Source organism: Typopeltis vanoorti, chromosome 24, assembly GCF_054136105.1.
Source record: "Typopeltis vanoorti isolate ZY-2024b chromosome 24, IOZ_Tvanoo_1.0, whole genome shotgun sequence".
NCBI classification, from domain to species: domain Eukaryota; kingdom Metazoa; phylum Arthropoda; class Arachnida; order Uropygi; family Thelyphonidae; genus Typopeltis; species Typopeltis vanoorti.
Window position 1 is genome coordinate 71,336,685 of NC_143572.1, and position 23,905 is coordinate 71,360,589.

Genomic DNA, 23,905 nt, shown 5'->3' on the forward strand with positions numbered 1-23,905 from the left:
AAGAAGGAGTAGCCATAGTATTCAACACAAAATACGAGGCTAATCTTCTTGAATGGCAGTCAGTCTCAAGTAGAGTAATGTGGGCAAATATGAGAATGGGGAACTGGACAATGAGACTTATTTGTGCCTATGGTCCCACAGAAGGTTCTACTAAGGTAGAAGTGGAGGAATTTTTTGAGGCTTTAGAAAAAGCAACTGACACAATGAAAAAGGAAAAGTTGGTCCTTGTTGAGGATCTAAATAGCAGAGTAGGAAATGATTGTGAGACATACAAAAATATTTTGGGAAAATTTGGAGAAAAGAGCAAAGCTAATAATAATGGCAAATATCTGTTGGATTTCTGCTCAGGACATGGACTGGTTATTACTAACACCATGTTCCAACATAAAAATGTGCACAAATTCACATGGAGAGAAGAGGCTAGGAATAAGAAAAGTCTCATTGACTATGTTATTGTTGACAGTGATGTTTTCTGCCTGGTGCAGGACACCAGAGTGTACAGACGATTTGAAATTGGAAGTTATCACTATTTAGTCTTGAGCAGGATAAAATTGAATTTCATATTGAAAAGAATAACATGTAAGAAAGTTTTAAAGCGAATAAAAGTTGAGCAGCTCTCAGATGTGAGCTGTAGACTAAAATACACAAAGATTATTGAAGAAAAAATGAAAGAGCTTGAGAACAGGAATCAAACCTTGGAGATTCAGTGGCAAACTCTGAAGAAAACATTGATTGATTCTGCCAGAGAGGCATGTGGTGAGGTTGTCTGCAAGGATAAAAAAATCAGAACTCCCTGGTGGACACAGGAAGTTAAAGAGGTAGTGAAGGAAAAGAAGAAAGCATACCAAACGTTCCTGTCAAATAAGTCAGCTTGTGCTCTTAGAGAATATAGAGACAAATGCAAGAATGCTAAACACTGTGTAAAACTAGCTAAACAAAAGTCATGGGAGGACTTTGGCAAGAATATAGAAAATAAATATCAAGATGGTGGCAAAATATTCTGAAGGTTGTTGAAGAAGCTTAAGAATGGAGGAAAGAGTGCTATAAAAGGAATTAGAGATGATAAAGGTGACATGAAAACGGGAGAAAAAGATATCCTTGAAGTATGGAGTAATTACTTTGAAAAACTGCTAAATGAAACAAGCAGTGATGACAGCACAGTGGTAAAAAACACTGACCAGGCATGCAGTCAGGAATACATATCCATACTTGAAGTAGAAAAAGCCATCAAAGGCTTGAATTGTGGAAAGGCAGCAGGAGTAGATGATATTCGACCAGAAATGCTGAAGTATGGTGGTATAAGATCCTTACAGTGGCTGCACTGCATAGTTCAGAAAGCCTGGACAGAGGGACGAATTCCCGATGATTGGAGTTGAGCTCTCATAGTACCCATATATAAAAAGGGAAATAAAACTGCATGTGAGAATTACATAGGTATTTCCCTACTGAGTGTTCCTGGCAAGATCTATGCAAGTATACTTGAGAAACGGTTGAGAAGAATTGTGGAAGAAAAGCTTGGTGAAGAACAAGCTGGATTCAGGCCAAATAGAGGCTGTCAGGATCAGATCTTCACTTTACGACAAATAGTCGAGAAAGCATGGGAATATAACAAAGATCTGTATTTAAGTTTTGTCGATCTGGAAAAGGCATATGACAAGGTGCCAAGAGAGAAGCTATTCAATACGCTGCAGTTATATGGTGTCAATGGGGCATTATATCAAGCAATACTTAGTCTTTATTTGAGTTGTAAGTCAGCAGTTAGAATTGAAGGAAGTACAGGAAGATGGTTTAATGTTAAATCTGGTGTGAGACAAGGATGTACATTATCCCCTCTGTTATTCATTATCTATATTGATCACATTATGAAGGAAAGTGGTATTAAACATGATATCAAAATTGGAGATGTTAATGTCAGCTCTTTGCTTTATGCAGATGATGTTATACGTCTAAATAAATCCGCTACAAGTCTGCAAGATTCTCTGACCAAATTGAATAGCTGTTGTAATAGATATGGTATGACGGTCAGCAATAAAAAGACAAAGACAATGAAAATAGGCAGAATCATTGAAAATGTCAACTGTGTTGTGAATGGAGAACCTGTGGAACAAGTAAAACATTTCAGCTATTTAGGCACGATTTTTACTGAAGATGGTAAATTAAATATAGAAATAGACAACAGAATCAGCATAGCTGGTATGGTGGGAAGTCAACTGAATAAATTCATATGGAATAAGAGAGAAATTAGTCAGAACACTAAATTAGCTGAATACAAGACAGTGTTCAAACCAGTTTTAACTTATGGATCTGAGAGCTGGGTCAGAAGTAAAACACTTGACCAAAGACTAGAGACCACAGATATGAGAGTCCTGAGAAAGATTATAGGCGTGAACAGATGGCATCAATGGCAGTATCATATTAAAAACGAGGATATTAGGAAAGAACTTGACATTGTCAGCATCCAGGAATGCGTTAGCAGAGCTAATCTCAGGTGGTATGGTCACTTAAACAGAATGGGCGAAGAAAGATTAGCAAAACAAGTGTTCTCTGCCAGGTTGGCAGCAAAATGACCCAGAGGAAGACCAAGATATAGGTGGATTGATACGGTACAAAGTGCTTTAGACGATAGAAATATAAGATCTGATAATGTTGGAGTGTTGACAAGTAACAGACTGATTTGGAGGAAAATTGTAGATAGGAAATTAATAATGATGTAATTTTTTTCATGTAGTACTATCATATCCTATACACCCCTTGAGGGTACATGGCAGGAATTTGATGATGATGATGACATAAACAGTTTAATTTATATGTAAATCATCAAATTCCTGATATGTATCCTCGAGAGGTGTACAGGATACTTTGATAGTGCATACAGCATAAGTTTACATTATTACTAACTTTCTGTTTTTGAAAATCTTCCATCAAATTAGTCCTATTATCTATCAGAAATCCAATATTCAGATCTTATATTTTGGTCTGCTAAGGCATTTCTAACTGCATTAATCTACTTAAATCTTGATCTTCTGTTTTCTTCCTTCCATCATGGCATCCAAAACCTGTTTGCTAACCTTTTCTCTATCATTATGTTCAAGTGACCAAACCACCTGAGATTAGCTCTCCTCACGCATTACTGAATACTAAAAATTTATATTTTCTTCCAGATATCAACTTTAATGTGATTCTGCTTTCGATGTCATTTGTTCACTCCCTTAATCTGTCTCAGAACTCTCATATCTGTTGTTAAAGTCTTCGATTAGCTGCACCATTCCAGCTTTGTTTATGGTATTGTCTGTTTCCATATTTAATTTGCCATCTTCAATAAAAATTGTGCCTACATTTTTTAAAATGTTTTTCTTGTTCTATAGATTCTGCCTTGCTATTTGGATGTAGCTGATATTTCCATTATTATGCCTATTTTCATGACTTTGTCTTTTTTTCTCAAATATGAACTTACAGTAGTTATCAATTTAGTTCAGGAATCCTACAGATTTGCACTGCATTTATTTAAGAGGGTAAAATCATTTGCATAAAAGTAGGAGGCAAGATTAAAATCCCAATTTTGATGTCAGGCCTAATGCCACTTTCCATTATAAACTTTGGCCCTTACAATTGAGAATGTGAGCTTGTGTGTTGTTGTGGTGAAACTTTTTCTTAGCACCATTATCCTTTTCTCTTGAATTTTTTCTTGTAATTGTAGATGGTAAGTGCAGTATTGTGCCCTCCATCTATGGTTTGGCCCTTTCGAAAATAGCAGATCATTATCCTTTTAGAATCCAAGATCTTATCTTATTCGTGTGGGTTCCCTTCCCCCCCCCTTCCTCAATCGACCTTTAGGACTGGTTGAGTCCTAATGAGGTATTAAGAATGTATTTATGATTGTAGATCTGTGTGTGTTCACAGGCCAGTTTGCTTGTTCTGAGGGACAAAAAAAAGTTTCCAGGTCAAAAACTCCTCTACTTCTGTATGAGCCCAGCTAGCTCACCTATAGTCGAAAGAGACCAGATAAAGGTTCCTCACATCATGGACAGGAATCGAACCCAGGTCTTTCCGACCAAAGGGCTTTGTCTATACCGACTGAGCTATGGAGGCTCTAAAATCCAAGATGACTGATGCTTTAACTTTGCTAGCTGATGACACTATTTGTCTTCTTTGGAAGTTGAGTTTGGGATGTTTCTTTTGTCTGGTTTGTAGTAGTGATCCAAGTCTCATCAGTAGTCACAAATCTCCTCAGACAATTTGATGTATTCTTTGTAAAATGCTCCAAACACACTTTTGAATTCTGACATTGAATGTGTTTTTGTTCTGGTATCAACAAATGTGGCACCCACCATGCAGACAGACACATTTAAGTATGCAATTCTTTGGTTAGGATATAGTGTATCCACTCAGTTGAGATGCACTTAGCCACACTAATCCTGTGCACTTTAATTTGGTAGTCTTTCATGGTGTGGATTTCCTGGATGGTTTCTTCATTTCTATTGTGCTGATTCACTGTGAGAGTCACTTTCCAAGATCTGTTGTGTTTAAATTCAGCTGCCCACTTTTTTTAACATCAAAATTGAAGGCACGGATTCCTCTGAAGTATTAGTGTAAATTTCTTTTTAAGTGGTCCTCAATATAGAGATTTCTAAAGAGAATTGCATTTTAATTTTTTTTAAAACACAGATATTAGTAGACATGATTGTATTTATGTATAAGTATATACACATTAACAGTATGCCATTACAATATATATATATATATTTTTTTTTTTAAAATTAAATATCCTTATACTTAATGCATTATGCTAGAGGGGCTTGTGGTGCAGTGAGGAGTATGTAGCACAAGCTCATATGCATTATGTGCACAGTACTTTGCATAAAATCAGTTTAATTTTAATGTTTTTATTTGTAAAATTTTTGGCTCAGTTTCATAGCCATTGTCAATACAGTTATAGGAAAACACTAAAAAGAACAACAATTCAATTGAAAGCACATGATATTATGTGCGCTATTGGCTGCAGGAGAATAGCACTATCTGCATTAATAGATATTCAAAATAAATTACAATAAACTAATTTAGTATATAAATTATTTTTACAATAGAAACAAATTTTTATGATTTAAGGAACACATGGATGGTGAGTATTAGGCAATCGCTTTTGTTCAGGTTTGGGTATTGAATGTGTGTTCTTAGCTTTCTTTGTAGAGTTTCCAGAAGATAGTAACTTTTGTGTAACATTTTGATTTTGTTCCATTGAGTCCTGTGTTTTGTAGATAAGGCATGGCTGGCTTGCTAAACTTAAAAGAATCCATTTGTTGGATTCTTTAAGTTAAATGTATTCCTGATTTATAAAAATCAAGTGGATATTAGATCCAACATTATTTCAAAGCCGAATGTAGAAACTATGAAAGTTTCGTAAAAATAAGTTGACCAGAGAGAGAGCTTACAGGAATATGCCCACCGGCATTTATGAGTCTCCCTAGCATGAACCACTTTAGAAAACATGCACGCTGCCCAGGCATCCATATATTCACTTTCTAATTATGCATTGCTGAACTGAAGCCTTTTGGCTCTTTATTTTAGTAAATACTTTTACACACCGACCAAGAGTTCACTTATGAAAAATATACCTCTCCGACGTTTCAAGTTCCTTAGTGTTGAAAGAAACTTTTTGCTTTCTTAAAGTTTCTGCCTGGTCTCTGAGGAGAACCAACTAGTTCAAAACAGCTGTCAGGCCAGTGAAACCTTAAAAAAAATGCACCAAATTAGAAAGCGAATATATGGATGCCTGGGCAGCGTGCATGTTTTCTAAAGTGGTCCATGCTAGGGCGACTCGTAAATGCCCGTGGTCGTATTCCCATAAGCTCTCTAGTCAACTTATTTTTTTACGAAACTTTCATAGTTTCTACATTGTCTTGAAATAATGTTGGATCTAATATCCACTTGAATTTTATAAATATTGCATTGCTGAACTGTGAAGCTGTTTGACTCTTCATTTTAGTAAATGTATTTCTGATGTTCAAGACAAATTTGTGCAGATTGATGAATTTGTCCACAATTAGACAAAAGCAGGGGATTCTGTAAACTCCAGGATAAGAAAGAGGAGAATATTTATCTTTAGATGAGATAAGGAAGGTATTACGTTTGCGAACTGGATGGAAAGCGACTTGTATATTAATATGTCGAAGTAAGCCTGCTATTTTTCTGAAAGTCCTTGAATGAAATAAAAATATGTTAAAGTCTTTTGATTTGATTTGATGATGATGATGAATGAAATAAAAATATGTTAATCATCATCATCAAATTCCTGACATGTATCCTCAACAATGTACAGGATATGATGATACTACATGAAAAATTTACATCATTACTAACTTCTTATCTACAATTATCCTCCAAATCAATCTGTTACCAGTCAAGACTCCAACATTGTCAGATCTTATATTTCCATCTTGTAAGGCAATTTTTACTATATCAATCCACCTATATCTCAGTCTTCCTTTGGGTCTTTTTCCTGCCAACCTGGCAGAGAACACTTGTTTTGCAAATCTTTCCTCTCGCAGTCTGTTTAAGTGACCATATCACCAGAGATTAGTTCTGCTAACACATTTCTAGATGCTAACCATGTCAATTTTTTTCCTAATATCCTCGTTTTAATATGATATTGCCATTGATGCCATATGTTCATGCTCCTAATTTTTCTCAGGAGGCTCATATCTGTGGTCTCTAGTCTTTGATCAAGTATTTTACTTCTGACCCAGCTCTTAGATCTATAAGTTAAAATTGGTTTGAACACTGTCTTGTATACAGCTAATTTAGTGTTTTGACTAATTTCGCTCTTATTCCATATAAATTTATTCAGTTGACTGCCTACAATACCAGCTTTGTTGATTCTGTTGTCTATTTCCATATTTAATTTACCATCTTCACTAAAAATCATGCCTAAGTAGCTGAAATGTTTTACTTGTTCCACAGGTTCTCCATTCACAACACAGTTGACATTTTCAATGATTCTGCCTATTTTCATTGTCTTTTTATTGCTGACCTTCATACCATATCTATTACAACAGTTATTCAATTTAGTCAGAGAATCTTGCAGACTTGTAGCGGATTTATTTAGAAGTATAACATCATCCGCATAAAGCAAAGAGCTGACATTAACATCTCCAATTTTGATATCAGGTTTAATACCACATTCCTTCATAATGTGATCCATATAGATAATGAATAACAGAGGGGATAATGTACATCCTTGTCTCACACCAGATTTAACATTAAACCATCTTCCTGTACTTCCTTCAATTCTAACTGCTGACTCACAACTCAAATAAAGACTAAGCATTGCTTGATATAATGCCCCATTGACACCATATAACTGCAGCGTATTGAATAGCTTCTCTCTTGGCACCTTGTCATATGCCTTTTCCAAATCGACAAAACTTAAATACAGATCTTTGTCCCTTGCTTTCTCGACTATTTGTCGTAAAGTGAAGATCTGATCCTGACAGCCTCTATTTGGCCTGAATCCAGCTTGTTCTTCACCAAGCTTTTCTTCCACAATTCTTCTCAACCGTTTCTCAAGTATACTTGCATAGATCTTGCCAGGAACACTCAGTAGGGAAATACCTCTGTAATTCTCACATTCAGTTTTATTTCCCTTTTTATATATGGGTACTATGAGAGCTCTACTCCAATCATCGGGAATTCGTCGCTCTGTCCAGGCTTTCTGAACTATGCAGTGCAGCCACTGTAAGACTCTTATACCACCATACTTCAGCATTTCTGGTCGAATATCATCTACTCCTGCTGCCTTTCCACATTTCAAGCCTTTGATGGCTTTTTCTACTTCAAGTATGGATATGTATTCCTGACTATATGCCTGGTCAATGTTTTTTATCACTGTGCTGTCATCACTGCTTGTTTCATTTAGCAGTTTTTCAAAGTAATTACTCCATACTTCAAGGATATCTTTTTCTCCTGTTTTCATTTCACCTTTATCATCTCTAATTCCTTTTACAGCACTCTTTCCTCCATTCCTAAGCTTCTTCAACAACCTCCAGAATATTTTGCCACCTTCTTGATATTTATTTTCTATATTCTTGCTAAAGTCCTCCCATGACTTTTGTTTAGCTAGTTTTACACACTGTTTAGCTTTCTTACATTTGTCTCTGTATTCTGTAAGAGTAAAAGCTGACTTATTTGCCAGGAACTTTTGATATGCTTTCTTCTTTTCCTTCACTGCCTCTTTAACTTCCTGTGTCCACCAGGGAGTTCTGATTTTTTTATCTTTGCACACAACCTCACCACATGCCTCTCTGGCAGAATCAATCAATGTTTCCTTCAGAGTTTGCCACTGAATCTCCAAGGTTTGATTCCTGTTCTCAAACTCTTCCATTTTCTTTTCAATAATATTTCTGTATTTTAGTCTACAGTTTAGACTAAAATACAGAAATATTATTGAAAAGAAAATGGAGAGAAAATGGAAGAAAATGCAAAACACATCTTGTGGATATGTATAATGTTACGCATTAAGGGGAGGGCCACTACCCAGACTAGTTTCGACCTTTATTGAACTCTCTTCAGTCGGAGCCAGGCCAATATGTGGAGATACCAGGCAGAAGCAATAGCAAGGTCATCTCTACCTATAGGAGTTGCCAAACGGTGTGCCACCTTTTTATTAAATTACTCTGGATTTAGAGAAAGATATTAAGTTTATTTTTCACTTGGTTAGACTATAATAAATTTAGTTTAATCCTTTATCCAAGTGTGAGCAAACAAAGTTTGCGCCTGAAAGTATCTTCAGGACTGGGTTCCCACTGAAGAGACCTCAATAAAGGTTGAAACTAGTCTGGGTAGTGGCCCTCCCCTTAATGCATAACATTATACATATCCGCAAGATGTGTTTTGCATTTTGGGAGATACTGAGATAGGATGATGTTAGCTTGCTCCACCTTTGCAACGAGTTGTCCGGTGTTGTACTACCTTACCCCAGTCCTGAAATACTTTCAGGAGCAAACTTTATTTGCTCACACTTGGATAAAGGATTAAACTAAATTTATTATAGTCTAACCAAGTGAAAAATAAACTTTCAACATAATTACTTCATACTTCAAGGATATCTATTTTTCCAGTTTTCATCTCACTTTTATCATCTCTAATTCCTTCAGCACTCTTTCCTTTATTTCTGAGCTTCTTCAACAACCTTCAGAATATCTTGCCACCTTCTTGATATTTATATTCTTTCTTACCAAAGTCTTCCCATGACTTTTGTTTAGCTAGTTTTATATAGTGTTTAGATTTCTTACATTTGTCTCTGTATTTTCTAAGAGTGCAAGCTGACTTATTTGCCAGGAACTTTTGATCTGGTCTTTTCTTTTACATCACTGCCCCTTGAACTTCCCGTGTCCATGGAGTTCTGATTTTTCTATCCTTGCAGACAGCCTTCCCACGTCTCTCTTTTAATTTATTAACAAAATTAAATAATTTATTGTAATTTATTTTGAATGTCTATTAATGCAGCTGGAGCTGTTCTCCTGCAGCCAATAGTGCACATAATATCATGTGCTTTCAACTGAATTGTTGTTCTTTTTAGTGTTTTCCTATAACTGTATTGACAGTGGCTATGAAACTGAGCTAAATATTTTAAAATAAAGACATTAAAATTAAACATAAGTAATTCTGGTAATAATATTTTGTAATAAATACAATCAGCTTAGTTCATTATGCTCACAATCACAGTGTCTCGAATAAGTATTTTGTGCATTTCTGCAAATAATATGTATGTATATTCCTTTAAATTTTAAAATAGTTGTCGTGTTACACCAGAATTCAATTCTATAAGAGTTTAAAGAATTGTCCTCTAATTTAATAAACATGTGTGCCACTAGTAAAGATTGCCCATCTCTGCACTAATTGGTCTTGAAGTTTAATTTGTTATGATTCTGTTGTTGGCTTGCCTTCACAGCCATTGTACTGTTGTACCCTTAAATGAGGAAGAGTCATGCTTCCTTCAATGTATATATGATATCCTGGAAGGATGTTGTGTAATCTGATACAAGCCCTTTACTGCATTAAAAGAAGGAAGAAGGTAACGGAAACTGGAGAGCTTGCTGTAAAGACCAAACACGACAACAGCTGCTTCAGGCCGCCATTTAGCAAGGTGGCAGTGTTTCACGTCATTGAAACACTGCCTAAACACTACAGAACTGGTTACAATTTCCTCCAACTAGGGAAGATACGACTTTGCATTGGCAGTAGTATTGCCAGGTTCACCAGAGTGATGTTTGTGAAAACGGGCTACATCACAAGAAAGTAAGGCTGTTTTGGCTGGCAGTGGCTATATATTATGCTTTGACCTCTTTACGATATAATACAGTGTTCAACCTACATATGGAAACAAATTCTAAACTAAACAAAGCAGTATTGTTCAGTCTGACTAGCAAGGGAAAAAAAAATTGTGTTTGTGAAATATTTCTTCATTCATTTGCTAATTGTTCATTTATATGAGTCAGGAAAATAATTTAGATCTCTGCTCACATTGATTTCACTTACAACAATTGTTATATAATCTGATGTAACAGTAAATTCTTTTACTATTGGCAAAATTACTTGAAGAATATGATTTGCTGAATTAATATTTCTTGATTCTTGAGTATAGGGATATAGGATTATGCTATTATTATCTTTATGATAATTAAGGAATTAGTTGGCCTGCAAATGCACATAATGTTAATGCGTGTTGTTTAAATAAATTTTTCAACTCTACTCCCTTATATAAATAGTCATGAACTGGAAACTTTTCCGGTTCATAACAGTGAAGAATGGTTAGCAGCACTTATTTATGTTTATAAAATGTCTTAGAATTTCTCTAATATTTTATATCATTATTTTATTATATTGAGAAAGTAAATTTTTCCACTACTTCCATATATCATTTTCGGGTTTGAGGTTATATTGTGAGTGGTTGGTGTAATTTAGGCTCATGAAAATTAGTGATTTTTATTTGTTTTATTGTGTTTTTTCCTTAGAAAATTAGTTTTATTGTATAGTAGAGTAGATTTTCGTGTTTTTAGAGTATTTAGTGTCTTTATAACATATTTTTATTGTAATATTTTATTATTAAATACATATATAAAATGGCACCAGAAACGCAGAAGAAATGAAACGCTAACAAGAATAACGAAGTGGTGAACATAAAGGTTTTTCTCCACTAAAGACATTATTAAAGAGGATGTTGAAAATAATTTAACCTCTGAGATCACTAGGTTAAAGCAGATTATTAGACAAATGAGTTTCTACCGCTCAACTTTTTGTAGGGAACTACAGAAAGTCGAGTGGCATTAAGAGGAACACAGGGAGAATAAAAAAATTTCAGTAGCAAAATGGAAAGCAAAGCACGGAATCAGGTAAGTTAGTGCGTAATAACAAAAAAATCTCATAAGTCAAGTTGATTATAAAAAGAAGGATGTTATTTGGTATGGTGACTATCATAAAACATGCCATTGATGAGCAGGTTATAACGTCAAGTTTTCTCGGTGCAAAAATTAAAAATATAACACAATCAATTCAAAAACAGAAAAGAAAAGTCAACAAGATCATAATTGTAGTAGTCACTAATGACTCAACTGGCGATAAGTTCTGATGAGAGAGGACATGAAAGGGGTTGTTGGAAGAGGTAAGAGTGAGAAAGTGAAAATAGTAAGTATATTTACTCAATATGATAAAAACGGATTAAGAAGAAAGGCTACAGTGGCAAATGATTTGATGCTTAGGCTGTGTAGAAGAAATAGATGCGAGTTTTTGGATGTGTGGAGTGAGTTTGAGGGAAGACTGGATTTGTATAAGAGGGATGGACTATATTTGAATGTGTTTGGCATCAGGAGTCTTGAAAAATTCATTGATATAAGACCTAACACAGAGTCAGGGGAAACGGATTTCTGATGGGAGGAATTATGAGAATTTGTGTGTAAGAGCGACATTGTTAGATAACTGTGTTAATGATGGGTATGGTTATTATTATGGAAATGATTATGAAGATAGAACAATTCTATGTTTGTTCTGTTGGACTTATCAAGTATGTTTAAAGATGTCTGCATAAGTAAGGAATTAGATAAGAACAAGACAAGAGTATACAAAGGAGAGTATCAAAATGGATATCAGGATTGTGGAATACAGGTTATGAAAACAAAACCTGTATTCCATGTATGTAGGCTGCCGATAGCAAACAGGAGAAAGAGGGGTGATATGATTGAGATTTACAAACTTCTGAAAGGGTTATACAGAATTTCAGTAGATGAAATTTTTCATTTTATAAAGGATGGGGAAAGAACTTGACATCAATGGAAATTGAGAATGAATGCTGTTGAGAAGGGAGTTAGGGCTAAATTTTTTTCTCATAGAGTAGTGCATGATTGAAGTGGATTGCAGTTGGATGTTGTGTGTGTGCAAGTAGTGCAGATGAATTCAAGAACAGGTATGACAGCTGGTGCAAATAATATGGCCTGCCTCTATGAGTTCTTGATGCCCTGGAGGTCTCTAATAATAATAATAAATAGTCATAAACAGGAAACCTTTTGAGTCCATAGCAATCAAGAATGGTTAGCAGCACTTATTTATGCTTGTAAAATGTCTTAGAATTTTTCTAGTATTTTATATCATTATTTCATTATATTGTGAATTTAAAATGCTCACCTAAATCACCCTGATATACATAACTGCAATTTCAGATTTATCAAGAAGCATTTGAAGTTAGATTTCTTCAAGCAACTGAAGAATTATATGCAGCAGAAGGGCAACGACTTATGCACGAACAAGAAGTACCAGCTTATCTTCAACATGTTGATAAAAGGTTAAATGAAGAGTGGGAAAGGTTATTATACTACCTTGACCACTCAACAAAGTAAGTTTATCATTTTATTTTGAATTCTTAGTATAAGTTGATTTTTAATGGTTAGTAAATTGGATTGAAAATTAACATGGCATTGCCAATATGAATAAACTGGTGCTCTGCAACTGATTATTTGTGTAGCTTTCAGAAATTGCACGCACACAGTGTTGCTACACAATAATCAGTATGATTTTATCGAGTAGTTTATATATGATTCTGTGCTTGTGTGCACACCAGTACTTATTTGAAATGTTTTCATTTATACTTTTACATATTTAAGGTGTTAAGTGAAACATCTAACCTTTACTGGTTAAAAATGAAATGCATCTTTTACCTTAACAATTTCAGGTATAAAGTACAAAAATCTCAGAATGTGTCTACTGTATACCAAAAATTGTTTATTAATTGGAAATTTGTGTGTGTGTGTTTGTGCATGCACGCACATGTGTACACAGTGTTATAAAAAACTGAACTTTATTTTTGAACAAAGCCTTCAATTTGAAGTAAAGAAAGTCTGCAAGTGAGAAGATGCTGGAAAGATTAAAACAAGTCCATGATCAATGAGTAATGTCACTGATATAACATTACTTGATCATCAGAATACTTTAAAATGATCACTGAAATTCTGACTTTTTTTTTTTTTTTTTTTAAAAAAAAGATATTTTGTCACAATCTTCTGTCTCATGTAAATTTACCATGTATGAGTTACATGATGAGACATTGTTTATATGTTACAAGCTTTTCAGTCTATATGTTAACATGTAAACAAGGTACAAGATGGAAGAGTATGTTTCGCAGCCATCATCTGAAATACAATACTCCATTAACTTAATAAGTAAAATTGCTACATGACACTTTTGACTTATTTAGAAAAAATAATTAACATATATACTGTTTACTTGAAATAAATGATTTATCGTTGTTTTCATATCCCTTCCACACATGAGAGGGAATAAGGCCTATACCAAATCAGTGCGATGTGTGAGCAGGGGTCAAGACCAAAGTAATCTGTTCATATTCTTCTTGAACTGTTGGAGGTTTAGGCCTTTGAAAATGTTTCATGGTGGAAGCTATTCCACAGAATTGAGTGACAAGTTCGATGAGTATGCTGTTCAACTGAAAAGGGATGTTGAGCAGCTGTTGCTTGAGTTCCTGTAGATCTTGTAGAAATGGAAGGTATAATGGATGATAGTTCTGCTGAACAGTGGCCTTGGAAATATCTGTAGAAGAGAGACAATGCTGAAGCTGATTTTCTTTGGGAAAATGGCAGATGAGTGTCAGTAAGAGATGTCATTAATCAACCAAACTGCCCTTTTCTGAACAGCATCAAGAAATTTTAGGGAGGGCTTAGGTGTACCATCTCAAATATGAGAGCAGTTCCACAAGATTTATACAGAGCAAGATGTTACTTCTCTATTCAGCAGAGAAGTAATATCTTGAGCAGAAAAGGATGCAGAGTTTTTTGGAAACTGATGCTATAGAAGTGATGTAATTATACCAGGAAAGGTTGGGAATAAGAGTTGGTGTGAGAAGAGAGATTTAGTCTTGACTGTTGAACTGAGGATTATCAAAAGTAATTGGAAAAGATCTGAGGTTTTTTTTTTTTTTTTTTTTTTTTTTTTTTTTTTTTTTTTTTTTTTCGAGAAAACAATAAAACCTAGTCAACTTCAATGCTTCCAAAAACTATGTTTTGGAAGCATTGAAGTTGACTAGGTTGGTTTCACTCCAATCAAGGATTCTATGATCAGTATTCATGGCACGTATTGCAAGTGATCTTGAAGCTTCAGATGTTTGAGCACTTGCATGGCTTATCATATGAGTAGAACAAGCAGAGTGTGCTGTTATCAGTAAAACTATGAATAGGGATTGCAATTAATGAGAGCAGGTAATTTATATAAATCAGGAAGAGGATGGGTGAAATGACAGAACCTTGAGGAACACCAGTGTTGATAGGAAAGTCTGAGGAGAGATTATCATCCACATTACACTTAGGGATTGATCTCAGAGAAAATTGGTAGTCCATTTACACAAGGATGAAGGCAGTCCAAATGATAGTAACTTGTTGAGAAGCCCTCAATGCCATAAACTCTTGAAGATGTTCAAGAGCAATGGCACAGGTCTCAAAACCTTTCCATGGAATGAGCCCCATGTGCATGATGTAGATCAGGAGATCTCCTGCTGGTCACTAATTAGATGTCAGTTTTTCAAGTGCTGAAGAAGTTGACTGTTGATAATCTTCTCATTACTTTAGACAAAACTGAGGTGAGAACAGTAGGTAGATGGTAGACATTTTATCACCTTTTTTTTTTTTTTTTTGAGGGGGGAACTGGTTGTATATGTATGTTTTTTTTTTCATGCTGTAGGGTGGATGCCCGTTGAGTACAGTTTAGTGAATAGATGGCAGAATAGGTGTTAGTTCAGGAGCACATCTTTTAGCACACTGGATGGGATTCCATCAGGACAAGCTGCCCTTTGTTTATTGATACTTCTCAATAAGACAGTAGGAATTCCATAAATTGATCAGTGGTGCATCATCTGTGTTTGTAGAGTTAAAAATGTTTAAAACATTTTTTTTTAAATAAAAAAAAAAGAATCTGTTTTTTCCATTGTGCAGCTACTCATCACGGGTGAGTGGGCTTGTGTATTTGTCGAACATTAGTATCCAAGTTATTCAAGTTTCTGATGTCTTTCTGGTGGAAGGTCACAGGAGGCATGAGATGCCATGTTCTAGGCAGAGAAGGAGGTAATTTGCCATGGTCATCTGTGGGATGAGTTGAAAGAGAAGAACGAAGCCAGACAAGCCTTGGCTTTATGTGGTTACAGTGCTACTATTAGGATGAGGAGGTAGTACAGATGGACAAAAGTTGCACCCAACAGCTTTGGGCAGGATTTCTACATTAATCCTCATTGAATATATATATATATGCCCTTTTGATGATTGTTTTACAAGTGTTGCTGGCAACCGTGTGGAAAACTGGTGTTTTGGTCTGAAGCCACTTGTAAGAGGCTGTTTTATTTTCTTTGAGTGCCCTGCATATGTTGTGTAGAATCATGGTTGATATGTTTTGGAAAATTTGAACAGAGTGAAGAATGCAAGCTTCCATTCCAATGTGGATTATTTCTGTAAGAACAACAACAGGTATCTGGATACCTGTTGAAGGGGGATAAAATCATGTGGGTTGTGAATTGGCTGAAGGATGGACATTCCACCAGGGATGAAACTTGGATGAGATTGTGATCTGAATTATCAAGAGGAGCAGTCACTTAAACTGAGTTTCTTGAAGGTGAATTAGGTAACAACAGATCCAGATTCCTCTTTCGACAATCATCTTTATTCACCCATGACAACATATCATACTCGCCCAACATCTGATGGGTGAGTATGAGATGTTTTTTGTGAAATTTTTGAGATAAATTTTTATTTATTTATTTATTTTTTAATTTTGGAGGGAGGTATATTTTTAGTTTAACTGCAGAGAAAATATACACTATTCACAAAAGTATTGGAACACCTAGTTGTGGTCAAAAAATTGTTTTAATTACTAATTATATGAAGAGCCAAAACAACAAAAAAAAAAGTGTTTTAATTACATTTCTACTACCGAGTGGGGCCACCTTTGGCCTTGTAAATTTCAATGGTCGTCGACTATGCTGGTGTAAAATTTTTCTTCCTTATTGTCTTGTATCTTAAATTCAACTGCGCCTTGGTTAACCTTATACGTGCTGTGCTCCCAGCACCTTATATCACGACTAACTCTATGCAGCTTTACTCTTAATTTGATTTTAACTTGCTTAACATATGTCTCACTGTTAATCTTACTTTATCTTACTCCCTGTTTCCCACCAGCAATAAACAGACTTTAAGCTATTTCCTGTAGCTAGTTGTGGCAATTCTCAATCTAAAGTGCATGCAGCTTCACGAATTTTTTAAAGATAGTCCATTGCAATTGATCAGGCTAGGTAGTTAAACAAACAAAACATTTTATTTTAAGCTAGTAAGAAAGTACAATACACACATCTAAGGGGAGACGAAGTCTCTCTCAGCCTATTCAAGTACACAGTAGCTACTAAATTCAGTTTAGAACTTGACACATAACCATTACTTATTCCAATCATGATGCTAACCTATCTATAATAAGCATGTAGTTATTCCCACAAGTTACATCTTAACTTAATTCCTTCCATTATATGCACAAATTTAAAATCAACCTACCCATTAGTAACCATAATTAACATTATTTGTTATTATATCTGCTCAGTATTTAACATTTTACTAACAAATACCTGTAAGCACTTTCATTATACATACTAATTCCAATTATTATTCATAAACGTTAGCAAAATGTGCTTGCTTACAGTAACCTTTCACATACACAGTTCAGACAATTGAATCATTGTCTGAACTGTGTATGTGACATGGTTGCTTGGACGATGTGGCAGTTCTCACTCTGGGAATTGCTGGTCAAGGTCGGATGATTCTTCCCTCGGTACTGCTGCTGCGATTGCACATCGGTAACTGGAAAGGAACTGCTGAAGTCTCTGTGATGACTCGGGTAGTAGCACTCTTCTAGCATGTTCATACATTCAAACAGGAGCTCAGTCGAAAACGGCCTCACCTCCACACACCTAGAACTCCGTTCTCCAGGAAAGGAGAAAACTAAGAACCTAAAAAAATTGAGAATGCTCTTGTTCCGTCTCAGTCCTCTTTTATATCTTCTCTAATCCTTTGTTACTATGTTATAGTTTCCAGGATTACCCGCCAGCATGATGACTTCATTTCGGTTCCATCTGCTTGCGTGTCTCTGTCGTGGGTGCATATTCTTATGTTCATAAAAATATGCACCCACTTTGCGAACATTTGTTTTTGCTTAGTCATCACTCTAATCTCTGTTTAATCCCCTCTTTTCCGTTTTACATACAACTTAATGGAAATTATTTTATGCATTTTACAGAAAATTTATTACATTTATTTAATTACCATAAAAATCCTATTTTATGTTTGGAAACCTCTGTAAAATTGAACTTGATGAGTTAATTAATTTAACAAATTGCGAGAGATTTTACAAAGGCCTTTTTTTTCTTTCCATTTCTCTCCGGAGAGGATCATGATTTTCTTTAGTTTCTTTCTCTTGAATTCAGATTGTGTCTAGATAGAACAGAATTAAGTTCTGTTCTATTTCTGCTCCTTTTTTCAGAAGCCGATTGGATTTCCTAGTTCTTGTTTTGCCTAACTCATTTTTTCTTGCACTTTTGTTCACTACAATCCTCGTTTTATGTTTTGTATCTGATCAATAATAACTGATATATAATATCATCAATAATAACTGTTTAATAACTGATCACACCAGTTATTAAACTGGTGTGATCAGTTATTAAACAATATTCCATCCCTTGATGTGAACCAATTGTCCAGTCGATCATGTTCTCTTTCCGTTGATTAACTTCTGGTGCAGCACTCGAAATAATGTTGGTGCTCTTGTTCTCTCTCCTTTGATTAACTGCTGGTGCAACTCGAAATTATGTAAGTGCTAGTTACGATTTCCTTGTGTAGCCTTTCAGCTATTGAAGAATTTTTGGAAGAGTTTGATGCATTTTGTTGACTTGTCTCCATTCTCTTCTCTTTGCTCACAAGTCTTAACTTTGCATCTATCTACTCGTTCGGTTCTCTCATCAATTTCTAATGCCTGAGACTTCTGAACACTACCTTTATTAGGTGCATATTCAATTCCCATTAGGGAAATTTTTCTCTCCTGGAAATCGTAGGAGAATTTGCATCTCTGAGAAATCTAATACCAGAATAATTTGAATGCTCGGACTAGAGGTTTTGGGGAGAATGATTAACTCTTGAGAGACATTCAAGGCCAATTCAGGCAGCTTAATGTCAACTCTCACCTTTTTCAGTGGACATATCTCACATCAGGGTGCCTGTTAGCCTGATCGGTTTTTTCAGCTCTTTCACATTTGATATACAGGTACTTCTTCTATTGAAGAATGACCAGGTTATCACCAAGACTTGGATCCAGTATCCAGCAGGACATCACAAGGTATCCCTTCTATTAAACCTTAAATGATTGTCAGCGATTTTCCAGACCTCTTTTTGATATTATCTTTTCTTTTGCTCAGGTTGTTTACTGAACCGCTGTGAGGAACCATGACATTTGACTCATACATTATATGGGGGGGGGGGGGGGAGATTTCCTCTTCTTGAAACAGTTTCGAGCAAGATGTCCTACTTTGTGTTACAGTTGTAACATTGGGGTGGGGGGGTTTCTCCTCTTTTCCACTCACTATTCTCCTTATCTTGACACGACATGTTTTGTGAGTTTCCCAGCCTGAGTTCTTCTAATTGCTTGATAATTGCATCTTGCCGCTCAATCACTGGTGTTGTAGCCTTTCTACGTCCTGTCTAATGAACATTTTTAATGTCTCCATGCCTGAGAAGTCTGTTGACATCGGTATAGTAATTTTACTTTTGTCTACTACTTTAATGTGAGTTGTGTTCTCTAGGTCACTTTCCTTTTCTTGTTTTTCTCTTGAGGATTTTTCTTTCTTTCAGCATTCTTATCCTTAGTGTTACTGGTAGGACCACCTGACTGCTCTCTGGAGAGCACTTGTCTGGGGTTAGAGGCAGGATGAATATCACCAAGCCTCTACTCTTTCTCTGACCTCGAGGTAACACTCCTCTAAGTTCTTTATTTTTTTCTTGTATGCAACTTCCTTTAACTCATGCTTCAACCCTAAATGCAGCACCAAGCCTCTCCTATCTTTCTTTGACCATGAGGTAACACTCCTCTTATTTCTTTATTTTTTTCTTGTATGCAACTTCCTTTAACTCATGTTTCAACCCTAAATGAAATTGATGGAAAACTGCCAAATCTAAATGCAGGTTTTCTTCTCCAGGGACACTGACTATTTGCAAGGGTTAGTAATCTATTATAAAATTCTGTTACACTTTCTTTGTTTCCTTGCATGCATTTTTGCTGTTCTTCATAGATTCAGGCTTACACTTTAGAATATTGAGATATCAGAGTATCCTTAAACTTTGTATATTCCAAGGTGTCTCATAGGATGGGGTGGGGAGGGATTTAAAAAATTCTCTGCCTTGCCTACCAGTTTATTTCTGAGGAGAATTAATAACTGGAAGTCTGACCATCTCTCTGTTTTTCTCAACTTTTCAGCAAACCTGAAATATGAATGTATATCTTCATGATCGTCTCCAGAAAACGATGGAATAACAAGGTGAAGATTTGCAGTCCTAAAGAATTCCTTGTCATCCATGTTAGTACTAGTAAGGTCACAATCGGTATTGTCAATATTCATCACTTTCAAAATGTCTTAATTGCTAACTACCCAATCCTTTGCCAAAACTATCTCAATCTACTATACTCGAATTTAATTGTGGATTATATCCTGTCAGCTGCATCATTGTAAAAGTTTTCTTCCTTATTGTCTTGTATCTTAAATTCAACTGCACTTTGGATAAGCTTATACATGCTGTGCTCCCAGAACCTTATGTCATAACTAACTCTATGCAACTTTACTCTTAATTTAACTTTAATCTGCTTAGCATATGTCTCACTGTTAATCCTACTTAATCTTACTCCCTGTTTCCCACTGCTAGTAAAGAGACTTTTAAGTTATCAGCCTATCTATGATATACAGATTACCAATTCTCACACTAATCAATCAGAAAAATTTATTTGATTAATGACTGCAGCATTCTAATTGAAATTTAAGTAGTTTGAGAATTAAGATAAGGAACACAGGCAAGGTAATAGTTAATACACTTGATTTTCTATAGCTAGCCATGACAATCTCAATCTAAAGTGCACGCAGGTTCCTTAATTTTTTAGAGATAGTGCATTGGCAATTGATCAGGCTAGGTAATTAAACAAAACATTTTATTTTAAGCTAGTAAGAAAGTACAATACACACACATGTAAGGGGAGAGGATGTGTGTGTCTCAGCCTATTCATGTACACAGTAGCTACAATGTTCAATTTAGAACTTTGCACATAACAATTACTTATTCCCATCACAATGCTAACCTATCTATAATAAGCATGTAGTTATTCCTTGTCTGCACAGTTAGCCTAGTGGCTTTGCACTTCACAACCATATGCTTTGGGAAGGTGTCCTAGGTTCGATTCCTGTCAACAACTTGAGGAGCTTAAGGATCTTCCTCAGTCATAGCCAAGTTAGCCTATCTTGGGCATGGACAGCTGGGTTTTTCTCTCCAGTTTAGCTGGCGTTTTTCATCCTGCAAACAGGCAAACCAGCCCTGTGAACACACACGAATACAGTCAGGAATACCTAATATGATCCCTTTAGCCATAGGTCTGAATTGTCAGCTATTCTGGTCCCAAGCCCGGATAAAAATAGGGGGGCATTGAGGTGGTGCTGTACCTTCCCGTAATAGGGAGCTCACAGTCATTGAATCACCATACAAAATAAAAATAAAGTTATTCCCTAAGTTACATCTTAACTTAATTCCTTCCATTATATATACAAATTTACAATCAAATTACTCATTAGTAACCATAACTCATTATTTAACATTTCACTAACAAATACCTGTAAGCACCTTCATAATACATTATTCATAAACGTTAACAAAATGTGCTTATTTACAGTAAGCTTTTTGCATATACAGTTCAGACAATTGAACAACACTTCAGATACATCGTGATCATGGGTTATGATCATTGCTTGGACGATGTGGTGGTTCTTGCTCTGGGAATTGGCGGACAAGGTCGGATGGTTCTTCCCTCGGTACTGCTGCTGCGATTTCCCATCGGTAACTGGAAAGGAACCGCCAAAGTCTCTGTTATGACTCGGGTAGTAGCACTCTTCTCACATCCATACATTCAAACAGGAGCTTAATTGGAAACGGCCTCACCTCCACACATTTGAAACTTTTTTCTCCGGAAAAGGAGAAAACTAAGAACCTAAAAAAATCAAGAACGCTCTTGTTCCGTCTCAGTTCTCTTTTATAACTTCTGTAATCCTTTGTTATTATGTTATATTTTCCAGGATTATCTGCCAGCATGATGACGTCACTTCGGCTCCCTCCTCTTGTGTGTCTCTATCATGGGTGCATATATTTATGTTTGCAAGACTTTGTGAATGTTTGTTTTTGCTTAGTCATCGTTCTAATCTCTGTTAATCCACTCTTTTTTGTTTTACATACAACTTAATGGAAATTATGTAATTTATTTTATGCATTTTACAGAAAATTTATTATATTTAATTACCACAGGCTTCGACGGTGTCCATCCTGAATTTCTGATTAATAACAGGCCAAATACTATAAAATGGCTCTGTGAATTCTTTTCTAATATATTACTGACTGGCCGACTACCTAGCCAGTTTAAGAAGTCAAAAATAGTTGCTATTCTTAAACCTGGAAAACTACCCCAGGAGGCAAAAAGTTACAGACCTATTGCTTTATTGAGTTGCACCTATAAAATGTTAGAGTGCCTTCTGTACAACAGATTGTCCACACCAATTATGCAACATGTCCCGATTGAGCAAGCTGGTTTTAGAGAAAAACATGGTTGCTGTGATCAAGTGCTCACTTTAACATCATACATAGAAGCTGGATTTCAGAAGCAAGAAAAAACATCAGCTGTCTTCTTGGAACTAACAGCAGCCTATGATACAGTATGGCGTGAAGGTCTTATATACAAATTTCTTAGCATTGTCCCATGTAAACGGACTGCACACTTAATTTCCTCCATGCTCACTGAACGTTTCTTTCAAGTTATATTAGGAAATAAAATGTCCCGACAACGAAAACTTAATAATGGTCTTCCACAAGGGTCAGTATTGGCACCCTTACTTTATAACCTATACACATATGACTTGCCTGCTACCATCTCACGCAAGTTCTTTTATGCTGATGACACTGTAATTGCCATTCGACACAAAAACATGAGTCAGGCTGAAGACATACTTACAAAAGATCTGAAAACTATAGGTGAATATTATAAAAAATGGAGGCTCCAGCTCAATCCAAACAAAACAGAAGTATCAAGCTTTCATCTTAATAATCACATGGCAGATGTCACTTTACATATCTTCTTTGAAGGATGTTTACTACGACACAATAAGTTTCCAAAGTACTTGGGCATTACCCTGGACCGCACGCTCTCTTACAAGCAACACCTGACAAACGTTTCTGCTAAGTTAAGAACCCGTAACAACATAATACAAAAACTAATAGGCACGACATGGGGAGCAACAGCCGATAATCTGCGGATTACTGCTCTTGGTCTAGTTTTCTCTGTTGCCGAATATTGCTCACCAGTGTGGCTAAATAGCACACGTGTTAAACTTGTTGATAGCCAACTAAATAATACAATGAGACTGATTTCTGGCACAATTAAATCAATGCCCACACATTGGCTTCCAGCTCTTAGTAACATTGTTCCACCGAATCTGCGCAGGACTAAGGCTCTCTTACATGAGTATAAGAAAATCTTGGAGAACACAGCCCTACCAATACATTTAGATCTCCCAGACTTAAGTGTATGACGATTGAGATCAAGACATCCACCATTACAATTAGCCCAACTACTACATTCTAACTTTGACTTGAAGCAAAAGTGGCAAGAACAGTGGGAGAGCCATACAGATGACATCACAAAATTTTCTCTCAATGAATTACAAGAAAGTTTTGATGCTTGCTCACACCTCCCACGAAAATCCTGGACTCAGCTTAATAGAATACGAACTGGTCATGGTGTATGTGTGGACATGCTTTTTAAATGGGGTAAACGACCATCCCCACATTGTGATTGTGGAGCTCAGAGACAAACTGTGAACCATATTGTGACTCAGTGTTATCTCAGAGCATATTCAGGAGACAAATTGGACTTTTTAAGTGCTACACCCGAAGCTATGAACTATCTGACCGATATGGATGTAACCTTTTAATTTTATATGTTATTAAAGTGTATTGTACGGCATGTTTTGATATTCATGCCATACGAATAAATAAATAAATAAATAAATAACCACAAAAATCCTATTTTA

General features: G+C 35.7%; 1 protein-coding gene across 2 annotated transcripts in view; it reads left to right on the forward strand.

The window, feature by feature from the left end:
* The window catches only part of Cul4 (cullin 4), a 276,936-nt gene that overhangs the window by 94,095 nt on the left and 158,936 nt on the right, over positions 1-23,905 (forward strand). For both annotated transcript variants that reach the window (XM_090414048.1, XM_090414051.1), the window contains one exon: positions 12,708-12,880. In XM_090414048.1, the coding sequence (XP_090270174.1) occupies positions 12,708-12,880 (173 nt within the window). The remainder of the gene's footprint in view (positions 1-12,707; positions 12,881-23,905) is intronic.